The 24913-nt window shown below is 45.2% G+C and overlaps 1 protein-coding gene across 1 annotated transcript; it reads right to left on the bottom strand.

Annotated features, from left to right (window-relative positions):
- Positions 1-240: 240 nt before the first annotated feature.
- On the bottom strand, positions 241-24696 carry GARS1 (glycyl-tRNA synthetase 1). Its single transcript, XM_084226371.1, has 17 exons — positions 24538-24696; positions 21114-21215; positions 18583-18685; positions 17404-17545; positions 16687-16775; positions 15256-15332; positions 13800-13945; positions 13145-13294; positions 11384-11546; positions 10263-10427; positions 7946-8055; positions 7491-7634; positions 6219-6304; positions 5635-5744; positions 3829-3922; positions 2382-2572; positions 241-588 (listed from the first exon to the last, which is right to left on the bottom strand). Exons 1-17 carry the CDS (start codon positions 24676-24678, stop codon positions 463-465), a joined length of 2139 nt encoding a protein of 712 aa, XP_084082497.1. The 5' UTR covers positions 24679-24696; the 3' UTR covers positions 241-462.
- Positions 24697-24913: the final 217 nt, after the last annotated feature.

Here is a 24913-nt window from a genome sequence, read left to right as displayed (position 1 = left end):
TGAGGGGGCTGCTTGAACCACAGTGGAGAAAAGAGGACTGGCACTGGGATCACCCCTTCACAAACACAGCCCATGCACCTGGGACCATCTTCCACCAGAGCTCAGGGTGATCCAAACCCAGAAGAAATCCTGTGCATGAACCTGTAACACACACAACTCTGAGCAGGAGGGCAAAAATGAGAGAAAAAAGGGACATTTCTAAAGAAAGCACAAGGCTGCAGGAACAGAGAGGCAGGCATATACAATCGTGGTTTTATTTGTAACACCTTCAGCTCAGGCTGCAATTATTTCAGTTTTTAAAGTTAAATCTGATCAGCAATTGAGGAAAAGAAAAAAATACCCAAATAGTCCCTGTGTGCACAAATAATGCAGCTTTGAATAATACATGGTAAGTTTATTTCATATTAACATGAACAGTAAAAAGTGGACATTTTGACAGGATTTTACTTCAGGTCCTTTTCTTTATTCCTCTATTGTGTCCTTTTTGCCAGTCTCTTGTCCCTCAAATTGTGGATACTTTGCCTCAACATCAGCCCAGGTGAGATAACCGTTGGCCAAGTCTCGGATGATGCCAGGAAGTTCAGAGATCTGCAGGAAAAGCCACAAAGACATAAGTCACCAAAATCAAGCTGGATATTGGGCAATTATTACATCAGCAATAGAACAGGTACAAAGTATCTCCTGGAAGATCATTTTTGGGGAGAAAACCATTAATTAGGACACCTTAGATCAATCTGTTATTAGGGTGATCCAGGAGGAAAGTGGTCAACCAAAGCAAGGTAATGTTGTGCTACAGTTTGGGAAGGGAAAAAAAAAAAAAGTTTTTTTAATACACATCCAAACAATGCTGTAAGCCAGGATTCAGCTAGGCCCTACCTACTATAACACCAGCACCAAAGAAGCTGCAAGTTGCCTTTTCTTTGCTCCTCACAGCACACTGTCATGGTGCAAAGGATCAGCCAGAAAGCTGAAAATTTGCAGAAAGCTGAAAATTGAAGGATAGCAAAGTCTCATCTCTGCTGGTCAGCAGTGAGAGACACCCAGGTGACAGAGAGACAGAAGGGTGCCCTGAGGAATTGGCACTGCCTTTTACAGCCAGCCAAACCCCAGCCAGCTCAGCAGCCCCAGGCACTGCAGGTGCTTCTGTGGAGCTGCAACCCAGCCTCACAGGTGAGCACCATCTCCTCCCTGTGCCTGGGGTGAAGGCCAGGGAGAAAAAAACATCAGGGAGAAAAGAAAAACCTGAAAACCTCCCCAGACTGCAGATTCACTGCTCTGAGCAGAGCCAGAGCCCACCACAGGGAGGTTTTTGCTATTCCAGTCTGCAGCCACACTGGCAGAGTGTGCTTAGGGTACACACAGCTTTGGGGCTCCCATGGTGCTGCACAGGCAACAGCAGCTGCAAGGCAAACCCCAGTGTTCTCCCTCTTGGTGCTTCTGGATTATAGGGAGCCCAGCCTTTGAAAGCCAGACACAACCCAGTCAATGCTTTAACTCAACTGCCTTCTCTTGGAAAGAGCCACTCTGAAGAGCAGTGTAGTCAGCACAAGGCATGGCTTCCTGGTAAGATCAACACCTCTGCATGCAAGAAAAACAAAAGCTTCTGCTCACTTTATCAGCTGGGCCAGCATCTTCTGCATGACCCGTATCTGTTCCTGGGGATTTCTCAAAAAAGTTTAATTGCTACAGAGCTGGAGGCAGCTCCCACAGGGATTAGTGACAGAATCAGCAGGGGATGTTGACCCCAAGGCCAAAAGGAGCATCCTTGGCTTTGCCAGCCCCTAAGCCTGGTGAGGTCACACCTCGAGTGCTGTGCCCAGCTCTGGCCCCTCAGCTTGGGAAGGACCTTGGGACACTGAGCACATCCACAGGAGGCAGCGAGGCTGGAGAGGGGCTGAGAACACAAACCCTGAGAGGAGCCCCTGAGGGAGCTGGGGGTGCTCAGCCTGGAGAAAAGGAGACTCAGGGCTGCCCTCATCACTCTCACAGCTCCTGAAAGGTGCCTGTGCTCAGCTGGGCTGGGCTCTGTCTGCAGCAGCACTGACACAACCAGAGCACACAGCCTCCAGCTGCACCAAGGGAAATACGGGCTGGATATCAGGAGAAAGTTTTTCACAGAAAGAGTGATAAAGTTCTGGAATGGCTGCCCGGGGAGGTGGTGCAGTCCCCATCCCTGGGTGTGTTTAACAAAGCCTGGATGTGGCACTGGGTGCCAGGGTTGAGTTGAGGGGTTGGGGCTGGGTTGGACTGGATGATATTGAAGGTGTCTTCGAATCCAGTGAGCTCTGTGAGCTGTGTGAGCTGTGTTTGCTGTGTGAGTTGTGTGAGCTCTGTGAATTGTGTGAGCTGTGTGAGCCCTGTGAGCTGTGCCCCATGCTCACCTCGGCGCGGATCTGGCGCATGGAGTCGCGGTCGCGCAGCGTGGCCGTGTGTGGGGTGCGGTTCACGGTGTCGAAGTCGATGGTGATGCCGAAGGCCACGCCGATCTCGTCTGTGCGGGCGTAGCGCCGGCCGATGGACCCCGCTGCGTCATCCACCTTGTGGGAGATCCCGGTCCTGGTCAGTGCTTCGGCTGCAGGGAACAGAGCAGGGATTGTTACAGGACCCCAGCACAGGCTCCCCATACCCCTGGTAAGTTTTAGCTTTTGTATTTTCCAGATCCTGTACTGAACTTCACATAGTGTTAGCAAGTTCTCCTCACAGCTCAGTCACACAAAACAATCCTTTTCCAGCTTGAGAATGAAGGACACTGCTGCAGCTTCAGGCCCAAAAAGTGTAAACAGCAGCAAACTGAGGAGAGCAGTCTGGGAGGATGGGACTGCATAACCTGGAGCTGGAATTGGACAATTAACCCCAAAATGGAAATGGACCAAAACTTATAAAAGTGTAAAAACTCATGACCCAGCATCCATTTTGCATCCATCTTGAGTCCATCCTGGGTAGAGCCAGGATGGTCAGGCTCTTGTGCTGCCCAAGGTGTATCCTTTAAAGGCCCTTTAAAAAAATCCCTACTTTATTCCTTTAACACTCTCTAGCCTCCGTTCCAGGTCAGCCCCTCTAGGCATCACCCCATGAGGCATCACCTGTCCTGGGTGCAAGCAGCATCTCAGAGCCCCAGTTTTACTCTGACAGAACATCCAGTGTTCCATTCTTTGTAGGACCACAGGGTCAAACCCACCCTGCTCTCCCAGCTCTCCACATTGCACTACAACTCTCACTCCAAGTGCAAAGTCACCAAGCTTTTCCCCTTGTCATCAGTGCCATGACTCTAACACACCAGCCTCAGTGTGCAGGGCACATCCAGAGCCTGGAGACCAAGTCCCAGGCAGAACTGGTGCTGACAGCAAAAGGCACTGTCTGACATGCAACCCCTGTTCCTACCCTTCTTCTATTCAGTTTTATGGCCCCTATCTTTGCCCATGATGCCCACTATCAGTGGGCAGTTCAACAGAATTGGTTGCAGGCTCAGCAGCTCTGGGACAGACTCAATAAATTAGGTAGCCAATAAAAGCAAAGCAAATTTTAATTACAAAACAAAAACCCCCACCGTTCCAGTTTCTCCTAAGCAGTGGGGAAGATTTATTTTTGAAACAGAAGGAAAAAAAGCAACATCTTTTACACTCCAAAGCAACACAGGGATGGTCATAGTGGTGGGTTTTTTGAGCATAATTGAAGAGTTTGATGGATACTCAAAGCTTGTGGATACTCAGCTCAGGTCAACAACTCTCCCTGTGCACTTTGGAGAGCCACATGATCCCAATGCTATTTTGAGAGCCCTCTCTTCCCAGTGCACAGCCCAATCAGCCCCAAAGTGCTTAACACACTTACATAATTCCTTGACAAAAGGCATGAATTCCTGATTCTGGCTCAGAGGAAGAACGGAGCACTTGAACGGTGCTACAACAGCTGGGAAGCTGAAGTACTGTGGAAAAAAGGAAAAACACAAGTCAATAAATACAAGTTTAGTGGTTGGATCAGACTCTTAAGAGGTGAGAATAAGCTCTGACTGAGGCTGGAGGCAGGGTGAGTGTTCCAAGGGAATCTCTGGCCTACTCTAGGACATCGGCAGTGACATCTCACACCACTGGAGCACAACTGATTTTCTTCAGTCTCCATTCCCCCTTGTCTCCTGACAGCTAAATGTCACCTCCCACCAGAATAGTCTATTATAGAGCCCTCCTAAAGAAATTTAACCTCATCTGAATTACAGAAAAATTAAGGGTGGAGGCGTCTTTCCAGGAAATTTAGTCTTAGGCACAGTCTAAACCAAACTGTTTGAGACTACACACACATGGAGTATATGGAGCAAAAAGGTTTTTAGAACCCTTCACAGACACAAGGTTTTTAGAACCCTTCACAGACACCCTCGGAAAATAAAAATGTGCCAGAAGTGAGGGAAAAATAACAAGATCTTTCCTGGCAATCAGCAAGGTGTAAAAGGGACAGAAGCAATGTATGTGAGATGTACCACAATATAAAGCAGTCCAGGCTACATGGAAAGTAAATAGGTACTAGAAGGAAGGTAAATCCAATATTTTATACTTCAGGAGCAGTTTGGGATTCAAAGTCAGCTGTGTCCTAACTCTGAGTTCCTGAACCGTATTCCCCCAGTCATAAATGGACCACATCCTGTGACACCCAGAGACGTAAAGAAGCACTTTTTAAATGTTTTATTTCTTTTTTATGAACACAGTCCAGGAGCCAGGAACAACGAGCAGGAAGCAGCACCAAGTTTCCAGCCAGCTTCTCATGTGCCACCAGCAATGGCACAGAGCACCACACCTGGGCACTGGCTGGAGGAAGCTCTGTCTGTAACACACACTTCCCTCTGGCCCCTGCTACAACAAAGCTTCAGGTCAAGGTTTTAGGGGTGTCCAGAACCAGAGAAGGCTGAATGTCACTGGGGACTCAGCAAACAGTTAGTCCATTGTCCATCCTACTGCACAGAAGTATGATTCCAGGAAAAGCAGCAGCAAGAAAGGAAATGAAACACTGAAGATATGCCCTTCTCTGAGCAATGGAACTCTGTCAAGTGCGGATGCAGAAGGAGGAATTTCTCACCCCATTGCCAGGAATCCAGCGAGAGCCTCATGCAACATGAGCAGAATGCTCTCATGAACATGAAAATGAAAAGTACACTGGTGTCACCGTGGTATTTTATGAAAAATCCCTTCACCAGGATTTCTTTTCCTGGCAAGATGAGAAGCCCCAGCTTCTCCAAGTTTTGCTGCTTTGGAATGTGATTTGGAGAACTGTTTAGCCAGCATGTGGATTGTTTTTAATCAATGGCCACTCACAGCAGCTGTGTCGGACTCTCTGAGTCTATCATGAGTTTTCCTTATCACTCTTTTCTAGCCTTCTGTCTGCATCCTCTCTCTATAGTTTAGTATAATTTTAGTATAGCATTTCTTTAATATCATATCATATATCAGATAGCCTTCTGAGAACTTGGAGTCAAATTCTCATCTCTCACCTCGTCTTGGGGACCTTCACAACACCACAACACTGGCAAAACCAGCAATGCCACACCCCAGCTGGGCTTTCCCATCTCTGCTGGGCATTGTGCAGGGCTCTTTTAGCCCTTTCCCTGGATGTCAGGGGAGGGCAGGTGCCTGCAGCTGGCCCAGCACTCACCGTTCTCTGCTCATCTCCTTCCCGGATGCGGAATGTGTGCTCGAACACTGTGTACATGATCCTTCCAATGCCAAACGAGGGCTCAATGACATTTGGGATGATTTCTTCCACTGGAACACAAAATAACACACCATTAAAATCATCATTAAAAATGTTTTTAGACACAAGAAAAAGATGTGGTTGCTGATGCTGTCCTTTTGCTCACATGTAGATGAGTACATGGAATAAAAGATTAAACATTTCTGTTCTAAATGCAAATACCTGAAATAGAGATTTGGACTTAGCTCATGTACAGGACATATTTAGGCCGTAGAAAACAACTCAGGGCCCTTTCTCTGGCTTCCCTACATCCATGCATTTTGGAAAAAGTTTCCTTCTAGCCCCCTTTCCTGTGTCAGGACTTATTTCTGTGGAGATGCAGTCACTGACTTTCCAAAAGCCTTCTTACTCTTAAATTTTGAGGAAATTACATTTGGCATTTTTTTCCTATGCTGTGTTACAATATTAACAGGACAATGCTACCAATAAAGTTCATACTCAAAGTGTATCCTGATGATGATCAAACAACAAAGAATCAAATTTACCATGTAATGTTTTCTGAAATCTCTTCACAGTAACCATGTCCTTTGTTAATAGAAAAGTTTTCCCTTCAGTTTCAACAGTGAATTCCCTGCAAAGGAAAAAGAAGTCATTTAAAAGCTACAGCAATAAACAAACAAGTTTTATTTCCTTAATTGCATCACTTGGTAGACTCTGAGAGCAGGATGACAGAAGCAAGGGAAAACCCCAGAGATGAAAGAAACACGTAGCATCCCCACTAAAAGAAATTTGCATTAATAATAAAATTACTACATGTACATTAAAAGCAACCATTTTCATAATCACAGTGAACTTTGCTGTGGTTAACAGCCTGAAGCAAAGTCAATTGGGAAATTTTTAGGATGAAGCCTATACACCAAAGACAAAAAGGGAGGCACACAAAGCAGGCACTGCACTATCAATGAAACCAGGGCTATTGCTTGTAACTCATCTACTGAACCATTTCAGGGAGATTCTGGACTAAGTTTCTTCTCTGCAATAATTTCTCTGCCCATTTTGAGTGCTACTGTTTTTTCCTACACTCTCACATTCATAGAGATGTGAAAGAAATACTTTTTAGCTCAGGGGAAGAAAGAAAGATGTGTTACCATTCTGTAATGTATTCATTTATCCTACACCTTGTACCATTTCAAGCAGGAAATTAAGTTTATTTTTTTGTTACTGCACCATTAGCTTTTCCCTAACACAGACTGTTAGGGGAACTGAACAGCAGAAGCTGTTGGCCTGCTTCAGCCAAATCTGACAATTGAAAAGACTTCTCATATTCTCAGTTGTTAGGAAGGCAGGTCAAAGAAAATCATACAAATTCCTGCCACAGTAAATTAAAGGCTGTAACAGGTCCTAAAGCAGCTCACTAAACACTGGAGGATACTCAAGCAAGTTTTGCTTCTCATTTAACTATCTTGTTCCATCAGTCACAGAATTATTTCATTAAAGTTTTAAGTCAGTCCTGGTCCACTCTCAAACCAGAGTGGGGAAGCTGGTAAATAGTTCCCATTTCACTGAACTCTTTTGGGATGATCCTACTAAAGCCAGCAACTCATTCCCCTAAAGACAAACAAATATTTATGTGCATACACCCAAAGATATGTTGATGGGTGACCAGCAATGCCTGGGGAGAGCACTCAAACATCTCAGATGACCCACACAGCCAGCTCTTGCAAGGAAACTGGTTTCAAGTGGCTCAAATAGATGCAGCAGCCCTCTGGGGCCCACATCAGGGTGTCAGAGGAAGGTACCACACACACAGAGCTCACCCTTTCTCGTTGAGCAGCTGCTCCATCTCGCTGATGTAGCACTCATCACACATGGAAAGGTATTCCATCACCACCTTGGCATCCTTCTTGTAAGCTTTGCCAATGGCTCCCTTATTTGCCTCAAACTGAACAATGTTGACTGTTCTGTGCAAGGCAGTTAAGGAGTTTGTGAGGACAGAAAGCAGGGCCTGGTTCATTATGTCTAAGTTAATTGCTACACAACACAAAGACATCTCCTCCGCTACCGGATGAAGGAACTTCCCTCCAAGAGAGGAAAGGAGTAACAAATGCTCAGTTCTTTCCAGGTCACTTCCCAAAGTCATGCTGGCCTGTAGTTGTAGGTTTCCCTGTTAAATATACATAAGTAACTTGAAACAGGGCTATGCAGATCTCCAAGACATCTCCCTGTCCAATCCCTTTCCACTTCAGGAGAAGCTGGTTTATTCTGAAAGGATATAGGTTCTTTGAGATGCTTCTCAGCTATGAGAGGAACTTTGGTGGCACGGGCATGGCAGGAAAGGTCATAGCAGGAACGATCAGCACAGCCAACGATCTCAATCCAACCCTGAAAAAACAAAACTGGAAGCTTTCACCAACTCACTTTTTTGTCCACTTAACCATCAAATATGTTTATTCACCCTTAAGCCCTCCCTGCTCCCATGACTGTTTTTTCTACATAATTAGCTCTGTTACAATAAGCAGCCCTCCCTCACCAGTTGCTCCCTCATTTGAGTGATTCCATTTGTTTCCAGAGGAAACAATCAGTCATCTACCCAGTGCCTGTGTTCAGGGCCAGCTTTTCCACATGGCTTGGCAGAGCACAGCCCTGTGCCAACAGCTCAGGCTGGGGCCAGAGCACACAGCCCTATCACTCACATGCCACAGGCACACAAGGCAGCATGTCCCCATGGGACACACAGCAGGGAATCAATCACACTGGAATGGCCAAAAGCCTGGCTTAGGAGCTGCTACAACACAGATCACATGCAAGGGAAGCTCTTAATTCAGTATTTCAGCATGTATGGCAAGGAGGAATCTCAGAACATTGGTCACACTGGATTGGTGAAGCAGCAAACCCAACCTCCCTCTGGATTTCTGAACAGACAATCCCATGTAAGACAAGGCTCAGCAGCTGCTTCCCACTCACTGTCACATCAGTGTGGGATGTATGGGCAGCCAGATGTTGTGTGGTTTTCCAAGCTGGAGTGATATAGCAGGGTGTCAGAAAAGGTGTGTCAACAGAAAAAATCCCTGTGCTTGACAATCATGGTGTTTCAGGGCATTTTGTTTTTACAGAAATTTGGCTATTAGGGTGTTACAGCTACTTCTCAGCAAACACAGAATACAGGTTTATGAGGTTGTTCAGCCTGGAGAAGAGAAGGCTCTTCCAGTGCCTAAAGGGGCTCCAGGAACTGGAGAGGGACTTTGGACAAGGACAGCACAAGTGACAGCATAAGGAGGAATGGCTCTAAACTGAAAGATGGCAGGTTTAGATGAGACATTAATAAGAAATTTTTCCCAGGGAGGGTGGTGAGGCCCTGGCACAAGGTGCCCAGAGAAGCTGTGGCTGCCCCGGATCCCTGGAAGTGTTCAAGGCCAAGCTGAATGGGGCTTGGAGCAACCTGGGATAGTGGAAGGCGTCCCTGCCCATGGGAGGTGGGTTAGATCTTTAAATCCCTTAACCCACACCATTGTGAGCATTAAATTTATAGAATGGACTTTAAGCTGCTCAGACCCCTTCCCTTCTTACAAATGAGTGCTGCAAACATTTTTAATCAGACCTAAGTAACAAACCAAAGCATGGCCCAGCTCCCAAAGTGCTCCTTTTACACCCATCAGATTGCTGTGCTCACTCCTGGGTTAGGCTGTTGGACACCCTGCTCTGTGAGCATTGTCCTGATCATCATGGCAAGGCTTGCAAAGTTGAATAATCTTATTTACATGGTGTGGCTCACACCATGTGTGGAAATATAGGCTGTGAAATATAGGCTGGAAATACAGGCTGTGAACTTGTGGAGGTCAGCTATGGACATTCAGAGGAAGCCATTCCTTCAGGTCTTTTCTATATGAAGACAAATCACTCATCTAAGCTGCAGGAGGTTTGGTTTTCTTATAATCTTCAGTTTGGTAGAATTTTACTGGCTGCTATTCCTCTAACATGCTGTAATAAAACATCACTAGTGATGAGTCTAAATCCAACCAACAATACATGAGGGGAAAAAAAGGCACTCAAGAAGGCTTGAATGAAAAAGGTCTTAATGACTCAGCAGGAAGATGATAACAAATCCTTGAGGAATTTTTCTTCCAGTACCAGCTGTCTGAACTGGCAGGAGTGAACTCATTTCTCACAGCATGGAAGAGGGAAAGGAAGAGCAAGCATTCAAGCAGGAAGCAATCTGCCCTGGAATAACACCTCCAGCAAAACAAGTCCTTTCCCACTGCTGTTAGAGAGGTTACAGTCTTTGGAAAGCACCAGGACTCAGTTCCCTTTAACTCCAGATGAAGTTTGACCAGGGCAGTTTCCCCAGGCTACTTCAGGCTCCAGCAAAGGAGCCTGGACCTACCAAAGCAGCATGAACAGTTCATAAACTTTGTGCAGGGAGCTGAGCTGCCCCCTGGTCCTGGATTCAGAATATTTCAACTGCACTACGTGTGTTCAGACCAACGTGGAGCTGGACAGATGAATCAGACCCACAGCCCTAACTTAAAAGAGCCAGAAATAAACCACATCTGACAGGGGTTCCCCTTGCTGTTTGCACTTTGCCCTCTTACATAGGAGGTTTTGGACTCTGCATCCCAGCAGTCACAGGCATAATGAGCCATCTCATTCTCCATGTGCTGTCGGAAGCGCAGCTTCTCTGGGGATACGCCGACCTTGGTGAGGAAGAGGTAGATTCTGCCGATGAAGTAACCCAGAACAGAGTTATTGATCACACCCTGCAGGGAGAAAAAGCAGGAAAAAAACATCCATGTGAATTCCTAAGGAAGCAAAGTCATGATTTGGTGAACTTCTGCAGGCAACCTGACACGTTACAGATAGAACTTGTGGTTAAGGTCTGTCTCTCCTGAAGCTGTTACATCTCTTCAAATTCACCTCGTGGCACTGACACCATCTCCATCTGATCAAACAGTGAGTTACTGTCACTCCAGGACTCATCACCCACTGGCTCTGAGGATTACCTACTTGTAAATACCCCACTGTATGCAGCAGTGCAGTCACTGGCATTACAACAGCTGCACCCTGCACTTCACAGCTGCAATACAACAGAGGGGTGGTGTTCTTTTTTCTTTTTTTTGGCTAGTTTTTGGTATTTTTTTGCTTTGTTTATGTTTTTTAAAGGCAGTGCTTTGGTGGGTTTTCGGTTTTTTTTTCATTTGGGTGTCGGAGGAAATGGGGTGGAGGAGGTTGGTAAATCAACTCATTCATAATTAGATTAATCAGGTAGTGATTCACCTAATTATGCAAGCCTCATACTCATGGGGATCAGCAGCTGAATATAAGATTCCCAGATACTGCTTGTATTAATATTCCTTACTGCCCCTCTTCACTAGCTAAGTGTGAAGTTTAGCTCCCAACCCCTATTCCAGGACCACCTGCACTCTTCTGGTAGCAAGGACCAGGCCTAGATCTCAGTCTCACTGATTCACTAAAGAGAAACTACTCATAAATCTGGAGCAAACCCCAGCTGGGGTTTACATAACATAAACTTTGTGTTATCTGTGCCCTCGGTCCTGGATTCAGACTATTCCAACTGCACTACATGTGTGCAGACCAACACAGGACTGGACAGACCCATCAGTCAGAGCCCTAATTTTAAAAAGCCAGGTGTAACTGAGCCCTAAGAGGAACACTGCAAGGAGCAAGCTGGGTGAGCCTGCAGGAGGAAGGTTACCTGCTGGACAGCGTCTCCCAGGCGCATGACGTGCGCAGACTGCCCGCTGACCTGGGCCTTGGCCGAGTACAGGAGGATGTTGAGATCTGCCACGTTCTGAAACTTGGGGTGGTTTTTCTCACTGGGGTCCACAAAGTGCTCAATTTCTGCCATGGTGAATTCCCTAGTGGAAACAAACACACACATATTAAATATTTTATGCATTACACCCTAATAAACCATTGTGCTTCAGCCTCTCACAGCAAGCCAGTAATTTAAAATCCTATGCAGACCCAGCCAAGATAATGGGCAGACTGGAACATGAACCAGTCTCATCATTGGATTTTGTTTCATCTTCAAATTCCTAACAAAACATTCTACAAATTCATCTAGAGCTTTCCAGGCCATGGTTAACACTACTCAGAGCAGAGAACACCCCCTTTGGAAGTACTTCCAGAAGCTCTCTAGACTAAACTTTCTACAAATTCATCTAGAGGTCTCCAGGCCATGGTTAATCCCACTGTGAGTCAGAGCAAAGAATACCACCTTTGGAAGTACTTCCAGAAGTTCTCTAGAGTTTTTTTAGACTGCTGTGATGCCCATATTAGAAGCAGTTGTTCCTCACAGGGTCTGCTGATTAAATCAGTAGCTTTAACTCATGTCAGAGGTGCCAAAAATAACCAGGTGAGGTGGTAATTTCCTGAAGATAATGATACTGCTGCACGCAGCAATGGCATGAATTCTGTTTTAAGAACTTGTCTTTAATATATCTTTACTCAGAGATTGATTCTGAGCCTTCTTGCTTGAAATCACTTTCCACTGAATTAGCTCATTATCAACAACCTTTAAAAAAGCTCCAGGTAATCATTAACTGTAAATCACAGTCATCAGGGTGTAATTTGCTGTGATTGCATAATAACAGTCTCCAATAAATGTGCCACAAGCATATCATTTATATTTGACTGAAGATGATTTCAATGAGAGAAGTTCTCATTTCCAGATGAGCAAAACAGAACAGGAGGACTGAGGAAATTCCTGAATTCCCTCTGTGCTAAGGATGCCATGGCCTCTCAGTGACATTTATGGCACCACAAAATAATCAATTACCAAGTACTGCCTGTGCATGGGAGCCCTTGTTCCAAATTATATGGAAGAGACTTCCAATTAGGATAGATCAGTTTAAATATAGAGATTATCCCGAGTGAAAGGCAATAATCACTTTTATCCAGAGACAGAACTGCAAGTAATTCCCAATAACCCTGAGCTTTCCAGCTTGACTGATCTTGCAACACACACACTGGTCCTGAGTCAGGTTATCTCCCAATTTCCTCTCTGCAGCAAGCTGTAGAACTGCAGAATCTGCAGGACTGAGACAAGGAAATATTGCTGGTCAAGCACAAGGTCAAGCACATTTTGAATTCAGTTTCAAAGCAAATTGCACAAACATAATTAAACAAGCAAAGCCCTGTAAGAGAACACAGCTCCCTTGGACATGATTCTTTTAGACTATGATGGAAGCCAAATTCTGTCAGTGAAACTGAGTCTATCTCTAATACGACAACTATTTCAGAGATTCTGCTTCTCACAAGCCAATCTTAGAATTCTGTACTTAAAACCTAAACTGTGAATTCATCTGTAGAGCCTGAGGCTCACCAGGCACAAAACCAAGATCCCTCTGGGAGAAAGCACTAAAGTGAAACAATGCTGCACAAACCCTGGACCCAAAGGAAGATGCTCCCTGCTCTCAGGTGCCCTCCTGCTGGAAGAGGAAGTTGGCAGTACCTCACTCTGATAAGGCCGGAGCGGGGCGAGATTTCATTCCTGAAGGAATTTCCAATCTGGGCAGCAGCAAAAGGCAATTTGCCTTGGTTAAACTCTAGCAGACGTTTGAAGTTGAGGAATATTCCCTGTGCAGTTTCTGGCCTCAGATAGCTGAAAAGAGATGGGGGAGAGAAAAAAATCAGGAAGATTTAAGGGTGGGGAAAGCAGGCAGAAAGCCACAGCTGTTACAAAACTCACAGGTGAAAGTCTTTCTCTTGAGACTTTTAATTCCAGACAAAAAAAAACCCCAAAACAATTAAGCAAAAGGCTGAAGAGTAAAAAACTTCTCCTCCTTCCTCAAACAGGTATCCTGAAGTAGGTTTTCTACAGCCATGAAGTCACTGACAATTGGAGACCAGCATTAACTGGCTTTATAAAAACTACTCCAACCAGCAAGGGCACAGCTGGGATCTGTGTTTTGGGTGCTTTAAGTATTTTCATGATTCTCCAACAGCCCCTTGTTTCTCTTGCCTTTTCCCAAGACTACAAAGAATGCTAACCTGCTACAGGAGGCTGGGACTGAGAGGCTGGAGAAGGCTACTCCAGAGATTTCATTTCTCTTCCAAATCATCTCAAAAACAAGGAGAGTGTGAGCAGAATTGAAATTAGCACCTACCCAGGCATATTTCCTCCAGGCCCAATGGAGGTCTTGAACATCAGATTGAAAGAAACAGGAGGGGACAGGTCATTCCCAGTGACAGGGGACTTCACATTGTAGTTCACAAAGAGATCTGCAAGCTCTTGCTGGCCATAATTGTCCAACTAATACCAAAACACAAGAGAATTATTTTAATTACTAGACAAGATAACAGGAATGAATGTCCTCTTTATCTTTTACTGAGCGTGATCTACAGCTCTGAATCACCTGCCCAAAATATTCCCTTCTGACCTACATTTTCAAGCAAGCTGAAGTTTGAACCAGTGATAGAAGACTACACTTTGCACATTTGCAAACCCATTTTAGTAATAGGTCTGGGATTTAGTCATACCACAGGAGGTCTGAGCGTAAGAGTGGGTGTAAAGCACAAGAAAAGTCATTGGGACTGCACCACCGCCCACCAGAACAGACTCTTTTGAAAAGATTCAGCTAAAACATGGGGAGCTCTGTGTTGGGAGCAAAAATAATACAGCAATGAGAGAGAAGAAAATTTCTGCAGGGCTTTGTCTGCATGCACTTCTTTTTATTCTGCTGCTTGAAACACAATATTCAAGCTATGCATTAAATGCCCTTTCAGAGCTGTTCTGCATTTCTAGTTGTCATGATCTTTCATATATCAGGAAAACAAATCCAAACACAGGATATAAAAATACTCTATTAATAGAGACATTTCCCTAAAGGATGGTAAAAGTTCAGTGTTGTAGTGTGGAAAACCTAATGACAGCTGCTCAGTGATGCAAAACAGTGACAAAAAAAGTTTCTCTTTCTGGAAGGAAACATTCATACAATGCATGGCTTTGGAAGCATTTATCCAAGAAGTCATGAGATCAAACATTAAAAACAAAGAAAAACAAAAAAATAAAGGCAAATGTTTGTACAGTTGTTCAGGAATGTCAGACTGAACACCAACTATTCTCATAGTAAGCACAGGAAAAATCTTTGTGGGGTGCCAGAGACAGAGGAACTAATCTCCACTGCTTCAAAGCATTGAGACAATTTCAGAACAAAGCAAATCAATGCTGAGCTGACTCAAAGAAACCCTGACAAAACTTGTGATCCATCTCTGTTCCTTAGTACGACAATCCCACAGAAGGGACTGACAAATGTAAAAGCCTTTTGCCAGAGTATCAAGTGAGAATCAGAGCAGACCAACTCTTAAGACTGAGCTTCAGCCCTACCAACCCAACACCCAAGAGACTCATTAATATAACAGCAGAAACTCTCCAAAACAGTGAGGGTGATGAGATTCACAAGCAAGCTCAGAATATTTGTTAACAATTCAATTGTCTGTATTTGAGAGGATCTCTGGAGTAAAAACTTCTGAGCATCTTTAGGAACAGAAAAGGGCCACTGCCTCTGGACTCTATCACACACCCCTGTCCCTGAAGCAGCCACCTCCCCGTGCAGCACCCACCTGTGTTAGAACATTTTCCATTTCTGCCTTTTTCTCTGCCGTGCACTTCTTGTCAGACATCAGTTTCTGCAGGTGAGCTGTAAGAAAAGTTGAGATTAGACTGCAACTCCATCACTGACCCCAGTATGAAACAGCTCAGGAGGATCCCCCAGCACGAGTTAAGTGATGTCCACAACTTGTCCTGACAGTGTCCACCAGGGTAATTCCAGTCATGTCCTCAGGGCAGTGGTGGCCTACAGTTCACTGTACTGGAGAGCCACAGGGAAAACAACACATTCTTATCCAGTTCCTGTCCAATATTATGTCTCTAAACCCAAGCAGTCCTTTGTAGTCCTTTTCTTGTTTTCTATTATACAGACTAGAAATTAAATCTAGTCTGATCCCAAGCAGCAAGGCTGATTTTGTTCTCAGAGGCAGGTACAGAGCTGGTACAGAGGAGCTGGACTGCATTCCACGTTACAGCACAGCATCCTCCCTGACACACAAAAGCACACAGTGATGCCAAGACTTCCTCCTTTTGTTTGAAAAAAGCAATTTGACTTTTTAGTCAGTAACAGCTCAGTTTGGCAATAACAGCAGGTGGCTGTTCACAGGGAGGGGCTGCACAACACAGGAACACACTTGTTTGATGAGGCTGCTCAGCAAAGGAGGCAGAGGTTGGATGGGCTTCTTTTGAGGTTTTTTTTTGACAGAAGAAATTCTTAATGAATATAATGAAAACTACTTTAATGCCAATATAGATTGCTCTGCATACTTGAATTTAAAGGAAAAGACTCAAAAACCAGAGAGCACCACTCACTTAGGCAGAGTGGAACAATCCTTCCATTCACAGTGGAGCGGTACCTGAGAAAGTTTTCAAACAGGCTTCTTATTTCTGAGATTCCTTCCTATGACTTTCTTGGTTTGTTTTTCCAAACAAATTCTAATAACCAGGAAGAAGTGTGAGGACCTTGCAAATCAAAGAAATGCCTGAAGTCTATTTCTAAGGTACACATGAAAGTCATCCACTGCCATGTAATTGACCTCTCACAGGAAAAACATACTCTGACCCCTCACAGCATCAATAAATTGTTTTTCAGTACTTAAAAAAGCAACTGAAATTCAAGAAAACTAAGACCAGAATGCACTGGAGTACAAGAATCTTGTTATATAGGAAATCCTTGGCTTAGACAACACAGTAATCTTTCATAGCCTGATGACACTGGGTTTTATAAAAAGGGACACAACTGTGTTTTCACCAGAGATCCTGAACCTCACTTAAGACACTAGCAGAACATATGGGATTTTTGGTATGGTATGATTAATTACTGCAAACACAAGTATGACAGACTGGCCACACCAGCAGCCTTTCCTTAAGAAAGATTCTCTTTTCCAGCGCTTGTACCACTACAAGAAATCCCCAGGCCCGCCCAGCTTGGAACAAAATCAAACCTTTTAAGAGATGATCAGCACGAAAACACTCCCCATTTTTCACATCTTTCACCATGAAGTCAGCAAACTTGTCCACATGGCCAGAAGTCCTAGAAGAGATGACACAAAACAAGGAATGTGACAGCTGCCACCAGACAGCCCCAGGTCTGTGTGATCCCAGTGGACAGACCTTTATCAAAGTGAAATCCTTCAAAAACTGCAGGCTCAGATTACAGAGTCATGTTAAGCAGCATCACACCTCAGAAAATATGATCTGTGGAAAGTATCAATAATCTAAATCTTAAAATGTGTCACAAAGATGACACTTGATGCCTTCAGGAACTGCATCATGATCAAAACTAGACATAGCTGCAGTACTGAGGAGTAACCAGTAATTCAGGTAAAGATATTCCCAGTATTTTATATCTCAGCTGCACGAAAGTTTCTGCCCTTTTCCTTGTCTTCTGAATCTTTTAGAAAAAGGAATAATGACAATTTCTTACTTAATGGGACTGCTAGGAAGCTTTGAACTCTCAAATATGAATGCCACTGCTTTCCCTGATCTACAACAGCAGCTTATCACACTGCCCTATGCACTCGAACCTAATTATGGTATGAAAATGGGTGACCCAGACTCAAGATCCCTGTGGATAATTTTACAGAACACTGTAAAAAGCACCTATGACCAGAAATTACATGCTGCAGGTAAAAAAAAAAAAAAAAAAGACCCATATTTACTTTAGAACTGGCTCAGGTGTGAGCATGGTGCAGTCAATCTCCAGGATTTGCTCTTCCTGAATAAAGTGATGTCTCCATGCTTGGATGATGTTGTTCTTCAAAGCACACCCAACAGGCCCAAAGTCATACAGACCACTGACTCCTGCAAAGAGGAACAGGTAAAAAAGAAGTGTGAGATTGTACAAAGCTGCACTGCTTGGAGGAGATGTCTTCCCTTCTCAGCATTTCCATCAGCTGGTTTCATTTTATGAGCATGAAGTACAGTTCAGCTGCAGAGCACTGAGGCATCAGGTAGTGACAGAAACTAAAACTGATAAACTCCTGCAACCAACAACTCTAAAAACCACATCCCCTCCACCAATGAATTCTGTTTTGTGCAAAGTTTTGTGGGAGCAATCTGTGTGAAGGAGGAATCTGAATACAGAAGAAGTGATCATGCACAGGCTGAAGCAGCGTTACTGTCAGTAATAAACAACACATATTTGCAAATCACCAATGTAGCTGCAAATATTAAAAAAAAAAGCCAATAAAACAACTCAGAGTGTTTAATTTAGTATCTAAGGTGAAAGAGCAGTAACCACAGAGGCACTGTGCTGCCTCCTGAGATGCTCATATCAGCCATCTGAAGAGGTTTACAGCCACATTTATTCTGTGCCATAAAGTTCACTGGCAAAGTTCACTGAAGGAACAGGCTCTAAAGTACACAGTGGGTTTGAGCATTTTTGGTCTCCTTTTGGGCTATTCACTTAGGAGCTAGACTCCATGATCCTTGTGGGTCCCTTCCAGCTCAGAATATTCTGTAATTAATTTGCCAAGAGAAGCTCAGGTAGAGATGAATGATTATAAATAAGCTGATTATCTCCTTAAGCCCCAAACACACTACCCTCAGCAAAGAAGCCATCTTCTACCAATGTAATCCTCAGGACACGCATCCTCAAGTCCACTCATTTCCATTCAGAGAACACAAAACAAAAATTGAGCCCCATCCCAACCCAAACACTTCAGGAAGGGGTTAATTTTGAAAGGTTTACAGACTCATGCAGGGAAGTTTAAAGCAAACTTTAAAAAAATTCTTGTATACCACAATATAACATTGCTAGAGTGTAGCCTTTCACCCAGCTAGAAAGACCAGAAAATTAGTCTAAAGGGATAAAAATGTACATTTCTTCAAACCCATACCTCCATAAATAGAAAAGGCTTGGTCATAGAAAAACCTCCTTTTGAGAGTGTCTTCCATCTTAACTCTGTCCACGATGTCATCTTTGGGCTGTAAGGCCAGCTCCTGTAAGTCAGGCAAAACAAAACCAGTTAATACTCCTGGTTCTGGCAGGAGAAGAAATCCTCTTCACTCATCACTGTGAGTCAAAAACCTGCAAAGACCACTTTGAAGAAAAGGTATCCTGTCAACATCCTCATTTTCCAAAGAGGAATCTTCCCACTGAGATTCAAGTGCTCAATTATGAACATCTTTGTCTGAATGCAGCATCATTTCAGACACCTGAGGTGGACTCACGACCTAACTTTCTCTGAGTGAGTTATCCTCAGCATTCTTCACAATCACTGCAAAAAAATGCCAATTTCCAGTTCTGACCTTCTTCCCTCTCCTGACTATGAAAAGAGCTTAAAGTGACCATCTCAGACTGCACACATCCAACTCTTGGCATACATAAACCTTTCAGTAAAGTGTTCCTCACATGAAAGAATTTTCACTATGAAGACTACAAGCACCATCATCCTCATGCTCTGCCAAAGGGATGATTTTAGGTATTTGTGCATGGAAAATCTATTTGTAAAATTTTTTTCAACACTCAGAAAACTTAAGAGTGTCTTAATGCCCTGACAAGATACTGTGACAATGTTTAAGAGCAGTCTCACTACTTTATCTGAAAACCTGTGATTTTTGCAATCTAATCCATTAGTGAGGTCAACAGACTTCAAAGATTTCCCTCAAGGCAGCTGTTTTGATCATTAAGGCAGAGTAAAGCCCAGAAGTGCAATAAATTCAGATCCCCTTAAGCATCTCAGACTATCACTTGGAAAAGCCTTTGGGTAACAAAAAGTGTGCCCATGTATTTAAAATTTCCCCTTTTCTATCATCTTTAATGACAAATAAATGTGGTCTAATTTTAAAAGCAGTGTACTCTGTGTACTCAGCTGCTCCACCCTGCTCAAAGCTTCAAATTCAGAGCTGTTCTGACATCTTCAAGTAGGAACCACAGGCCTTGAAAACCATCACTGCTGCCTTCCCCCAAAGGTGGAAGGGACTGTGATCCTTGCTGGGAACAGCATCAGGAAAGAGACACTCCCAGTACTGGAGTGCTGCACTCCCAAGGGCAGATGCTGCATTTGCAAGGTCAGCCTTGCACTGACAGCCCACACAAATTGTGTAAGTGCTAAGAAACCTCCCCACTGCATCCTACAGGCACCCTCCAACACAGAGGTGGGGCTCACAGGGATACCAGAACAGCAAACCTGCCTGCTGACATCCACAGGGATAGCAGAACTGCAAACCTGCCTGCTGACATCCACAGGGATAGCAGAACTCCAAACCTGCCTGCTGACATCCACAGGGATTCCATGACCCCTCACCTGCCTGCTGACATCCACAGGGACAGCAGGACCCCTCACCTGCCTGGTGACATCCCCCCAAGCTTCTGAGGGTTGGCACACAAAACTGGGAAAACATCTAGATAGTATTTCCTGCAGGATGACCTAGTTATCAATGCAGGTTTCATGCAATGGTTTCAAAGCCCAGTGCCTATGCTGAATACTCAGTAAAAATGACATTTTCTTGGGTTCAGTGTATGTAAACAGGCAGCCACAAGGCCAGACCTGGCAGAGAGCAGCACCTGTTCATCCCACGTGAGCCTGTAGGACAAACAGGGTCAATGGGTTTCAGTTCAGGTGAACTCACATTCTCACAGTCAGGCAGCTGGAAGAAGTGCTGTATTTACTCATTAATTCATTTATATTTAAGACTACCACCCAGGCACAACTACAATCATGTTTACATGAAACAGAAATTAGAACATAGATGAATTTGCACAACTGACTGGTTTTAAGCTTCAAGAGTTTCTTTTTGTTGTTTCAGTCTGGGAAGGGGAGGTGAGCTCATAGGATAAGAAATGTATTTTACTTTTTTATGGATCTAAAGGCAACAAACTTCAAGTTTCATCATTTAATTTCCACTAAGACTTCAGAGCTTGGCTGCATTGAAAAAAGGGGATACAATTTCACCTCTAAGGTTGAAAATGACTACAGCTTATTTGAAACATCTACAAAAACTTTGTTACTGTAGCAAAATGGTGGTTTCTAAAGAAACACATTCTTAGGGAATTTCAATGCACAAAGAATCTCAAAATTCAGCACAGTGAACAGCATGTCCTCTCACTCTGCACACAGAAAATCTATATAGCAAACAAAGATTAGTGAATACACACTCAATTTCAGCTTTGATTACTGGGCAACCTGAACTCATATGTATTTGTTCCCACACTGATTTAATGCTAACAGAAATTAGAGTAAAAGGTGAAGAATGAAATTGCCACTAGCTGGAAACCAGTAAAAACTATTTCAGAAGTGATTCAGTCTAGGACTGAATCTAGGACTGAATGTGGACTGTTTAGACCAAACCTCCAATAAAGAATTAAGAAGATTTCAAGGCTTTTCAGACAAAAGCGTGGAGCTCAGAATTTAATTTCCAGACTCACCTTTGCTTCTAGAACCCTCTTGCGAGCTTTGAGCTCTGCTACAGCTCTGTCTATGTCCACCTGGGGAGCTTTCTCTTCCTTCAGCTTCCTCACCAGCTCTCCCTGGGGAAAAAAAGAACATTATAGATTCAATCTTTGCCACAGATGAAATCTTTCTTTCTGCCAGCTCCCCTGGCAATCCAAAAGGAGATTTCTGTCCAGCCTGCACACAGGTCTCCAGAGGCTGCAAGTGAGAAACACACTTTTAAGAGTTAGCAGACTCTTAGTTTAAACACTTTTAAGAGTTAGGAGAGCAGACTTCATTAGGGAAACCCAACCACGCCACACAACTGTTAAATCACTGACCTGCTATTCAGTCTCCATGTGGAATTATATTCCTCTATGTACATCACAAATTCCTGGTTTCTGTCTCTGAGCATGCACTAAGTGGATTCTGAGATGGTGAACACAGGCTTTGAGCTCTCCATCTCCTCCCAGAAGGCTCCTCTTCCTTGCACCCCCTCCCTTTTCCTCAAAGCCTATGACCATTTCAGACTTCTTTTCCTCTGTTCTACCTGATCAAAACTGGCCAGTAAGAACAAAAATTTTCAGAAGAAAGTCTCACAGAAGACAGATATTTCCAGCCCAATGTCTAAGCAAAGAAAACGTTGCATTTTGAGGGAAAATTGTCATTATTTTTAAAACCTGCTCTGTAACTTTGAGATACAACAAAGTCAACAACAAAATAAAAATACCCTTAAAAAAAACCCCAAAGCCTGAATATTACAGAGCAGTAAAACCCTGCAGTGGGCTTACAGGAGGTCTTGACCTGAATCAAACCACCACCACCACCTTGTTACAATTCCACAGAGGTCTTTCTGCCCTGTGGGGATGATTCTCCCCTTTCAGCCCAGGGAAATCTCAATCCCTACACACCCAAAAGGGCTCTTTTATGAATATCATCCTCAGCTGTCAAGCCCAGCTTGCTCCAGGAGATAAATGAACTAAAAGCCTTCCTTTGAGTCCACTCTTCTTCACCAAAACCAAGATCTAGCTTGAATTACTGAGAAGGACAAAAGCACTGGAGGAAAAAGAGATATCAAAGCTGCCCTAAGTGGGATGTTCTAAAAATGGGATACTCCAAGTTCAGCATTTTTCTTGCACCTTGCATATCTTGAGGAAAAAAAAAAAAAGAAAAAAAAACACAATCCACAGAGATTACAACATTTTAACAATACCAACTTTTTTTCCTAAATTCTGAACTTTCCTGGCAAAAACATTACAGGTAACTGAGAAAGCAAAGGGAAGAGAATAAACAGATTGCTATTCTGTAATCAGATTAGAAAAGATAAAAGTGCTCCAGGGGTTCAAAAGTGCATTTTATTAATAAAAGGATGTCTCCAAGGACTGCATTAAAACACACACAATGAGAAGGAAAAATAAGAATCCTGTCAGGATTAACCCCATCAGCTACACGAACAGAACAAATCTGCTGTTTCCTTCCTGTTAACTACTTAAACAAAAACGTGGAAGTTTCACTCTGGGGCTGAGGACTGCAACTGCCATTCCAGGGTAACGTGGCAGAGGGAGGGATCTGATCTGGTGTTTTTCTCTTTTAAAGTAGTGAGTCCAAATTGGTTTTGTTGAGCCAGGGGGGTCGGCAGTGGAAAAACATCAAGGCAGCAGCAAAGCAGCTCCTGCTGATTCAACAGAGCCCTCACCCTGCTCACTGCTGAGCATCCAAAAGCAGCACACAGCAACTCTTTGTCTTGACCTATAAGTAAGAGTGCTCAGACATACGCAAGGAGAAGGGAAAAAAAACAACAAACACAACTGAAGCAAATAATTATGCCTGCTGACAGGACTCAATCTAATTAAAGCTCCGATCTCCAGCCCTGCCCAAGAGGACGAGTGCACAGCAGCACTCGATGTGGCAAATTTTGCTGCAGCTTTGTCCCACAGACCAGCAAAGCAGGGAGGGATCCACCCCTGGATCACGGCAGCTTATTGCATCAGGCACTGCTGCAGGAAGATAGGCTGCTCCCTCTCCATAGGCTGAGTCCCTTAGGTTTAATTAAACCACTTCTCCTGGAGCTGCCAGACACAGACTCCTGCATCCAGAGGCATCAACCACCCCGATCTTTGTTATCCCCTCCCTCTCCTCCTGTGCAAATATCTCCGGGAATTACTACAGCCAGTTGTACAACACAATATGTGTGGCCCCAGCTGGACTATTGTTTATTTTTCCCTTGGTGCCCCACACCCCAGTTTCAACCCCTGAAAAGAAGGGGTGCCTTGGTATTCACAGGCAAACGACAGCACCCAGGATTTTAAACTAAATAAATTGGCTGGTTCTAGAGATCATTGCTTTATTTACAAGCAGCTCTCTTGCCAAGGCATTATGCTGTACAGTGATTCATAATAAAAACTCACTGAAGTGCTGGCATAATTAGAGGCCATAAATCCACTCATTTAATGGGGAAACACACGCACAAATCTGCAAATACAAGGGACACACGCATAGCTCTGTGTGCAGCTCAGGAGAATAATATGGATTCAGCCACTTAAAGGAGGCACATGGGGGACACACAGGCACAGGTCTGGCAGGTGGTGAAGAGAGGAGAAGGAATTCCACAAGGTCCATTCCCGTACACAGGCAGAGTGCCAAGGTTTATTTAGGAAAAGGAAAGACAACCAAACCCTTCTCAGGTAAGAAGGATGATAAAGGTAAAAGAAGGCAGATGGGAAAACAACGCGATGTAGCCCCAGCTAAAAGGACACATCACCCACCTAGATTAATCAGAATGATGAAATGGCAAATAGGCAAAGGAATTACCATCCCTGACTGCATCAGGCAAATATGCAACTCCAAGTGAACGTCATTTACCTCCGAGACCCGGCACAAACTCAGCTCTAAGGGGACATCACGGCGTGACCCCGAAGGGACGAGGGGGCTGTTTTACACGGGAGACACGAGCAGGGGCCTAAGGCAGGGCACAGCGAGGGCCAGCCGGGCACAGCCAGCCCGGGAGGGGACACCCAGGTAGGCTGAGGCACAGACCCAGCCCTGCCAGGCAGCTCCGGCACCGCGGCGAGGGCACAGAGCCATGAGGGGAAACCCACACGCGGTACCCTCCCCGTGCCCGAGGGACCACCCCGCACCCGCGGGGCAGCGCTGGGCAGGGACCCCGGGGACACCTACAGAGACACCCATGGGGACACCTACAGGGACACCCATGGGGACACCTACAGGGACACCCATGGGGCCCCTCCAGGCCGCGCAGTGCCCGGAGCCGGAGCCGCCGCAGCGCCCCGAGGGGATGCGCCAAGTCCCCTCCGCAGGGCGGGCAACCCCCGGGGGGCCGGGGGCACCTCCCACAGCCCGCCCGACCCCCGGGCGACACCCCCGAGCCCCTCCGGCGGGGCGCGGGCCGGGCCGCGTTACCTGCTGCCGCACCGCGTTCCGGAGCGGCGCCAGCAGCGCCTCGGCCTGCGGGCCGTCCATGGCGGGGGGGGCGGCGGCGGAGCGGAGCGGGCGGGCGAGGCGGCGCAGCAGGGCGGGCAGGACGCTACGGGGAAGCGGCATGAGGAGGAGGAGGAGAAGGAGGGGGAGCGGGCGGAGCAGCGCCCGCCCCCCGCATGATGAAATCGCGGCCCGGGGTAAAGCGCGGCGCGGGTGGAGCGCGGCACTTTCCGCACTGGGGCAGCGCCCGCAGATTCGGCACGGGGAGCGGGGGAGGGAGCGCGCGCGGCCGGCAGAGGGCGCGCGCACGCCGCGCCGCCAGTGCGCGCTCCCGCGCCCCCCCCCCCACCCCCGCCGT

Source organism: Fringilla coelebs (assembly GCF_963513975.1).
Source record: "Fringilla coelebs genome assembly, chromosome: 1".
NCBI lineage: Eukaryota > Metazoa > Chordata > Aves > Passeriformes > Fringillidae > Fringilla > Fringilla coelebs.
The sequence above is the reverse complement of the archived record's forward strand: the minus strand, read 5'-3'. Positions and strand labels throughout refer to the sequence as shown.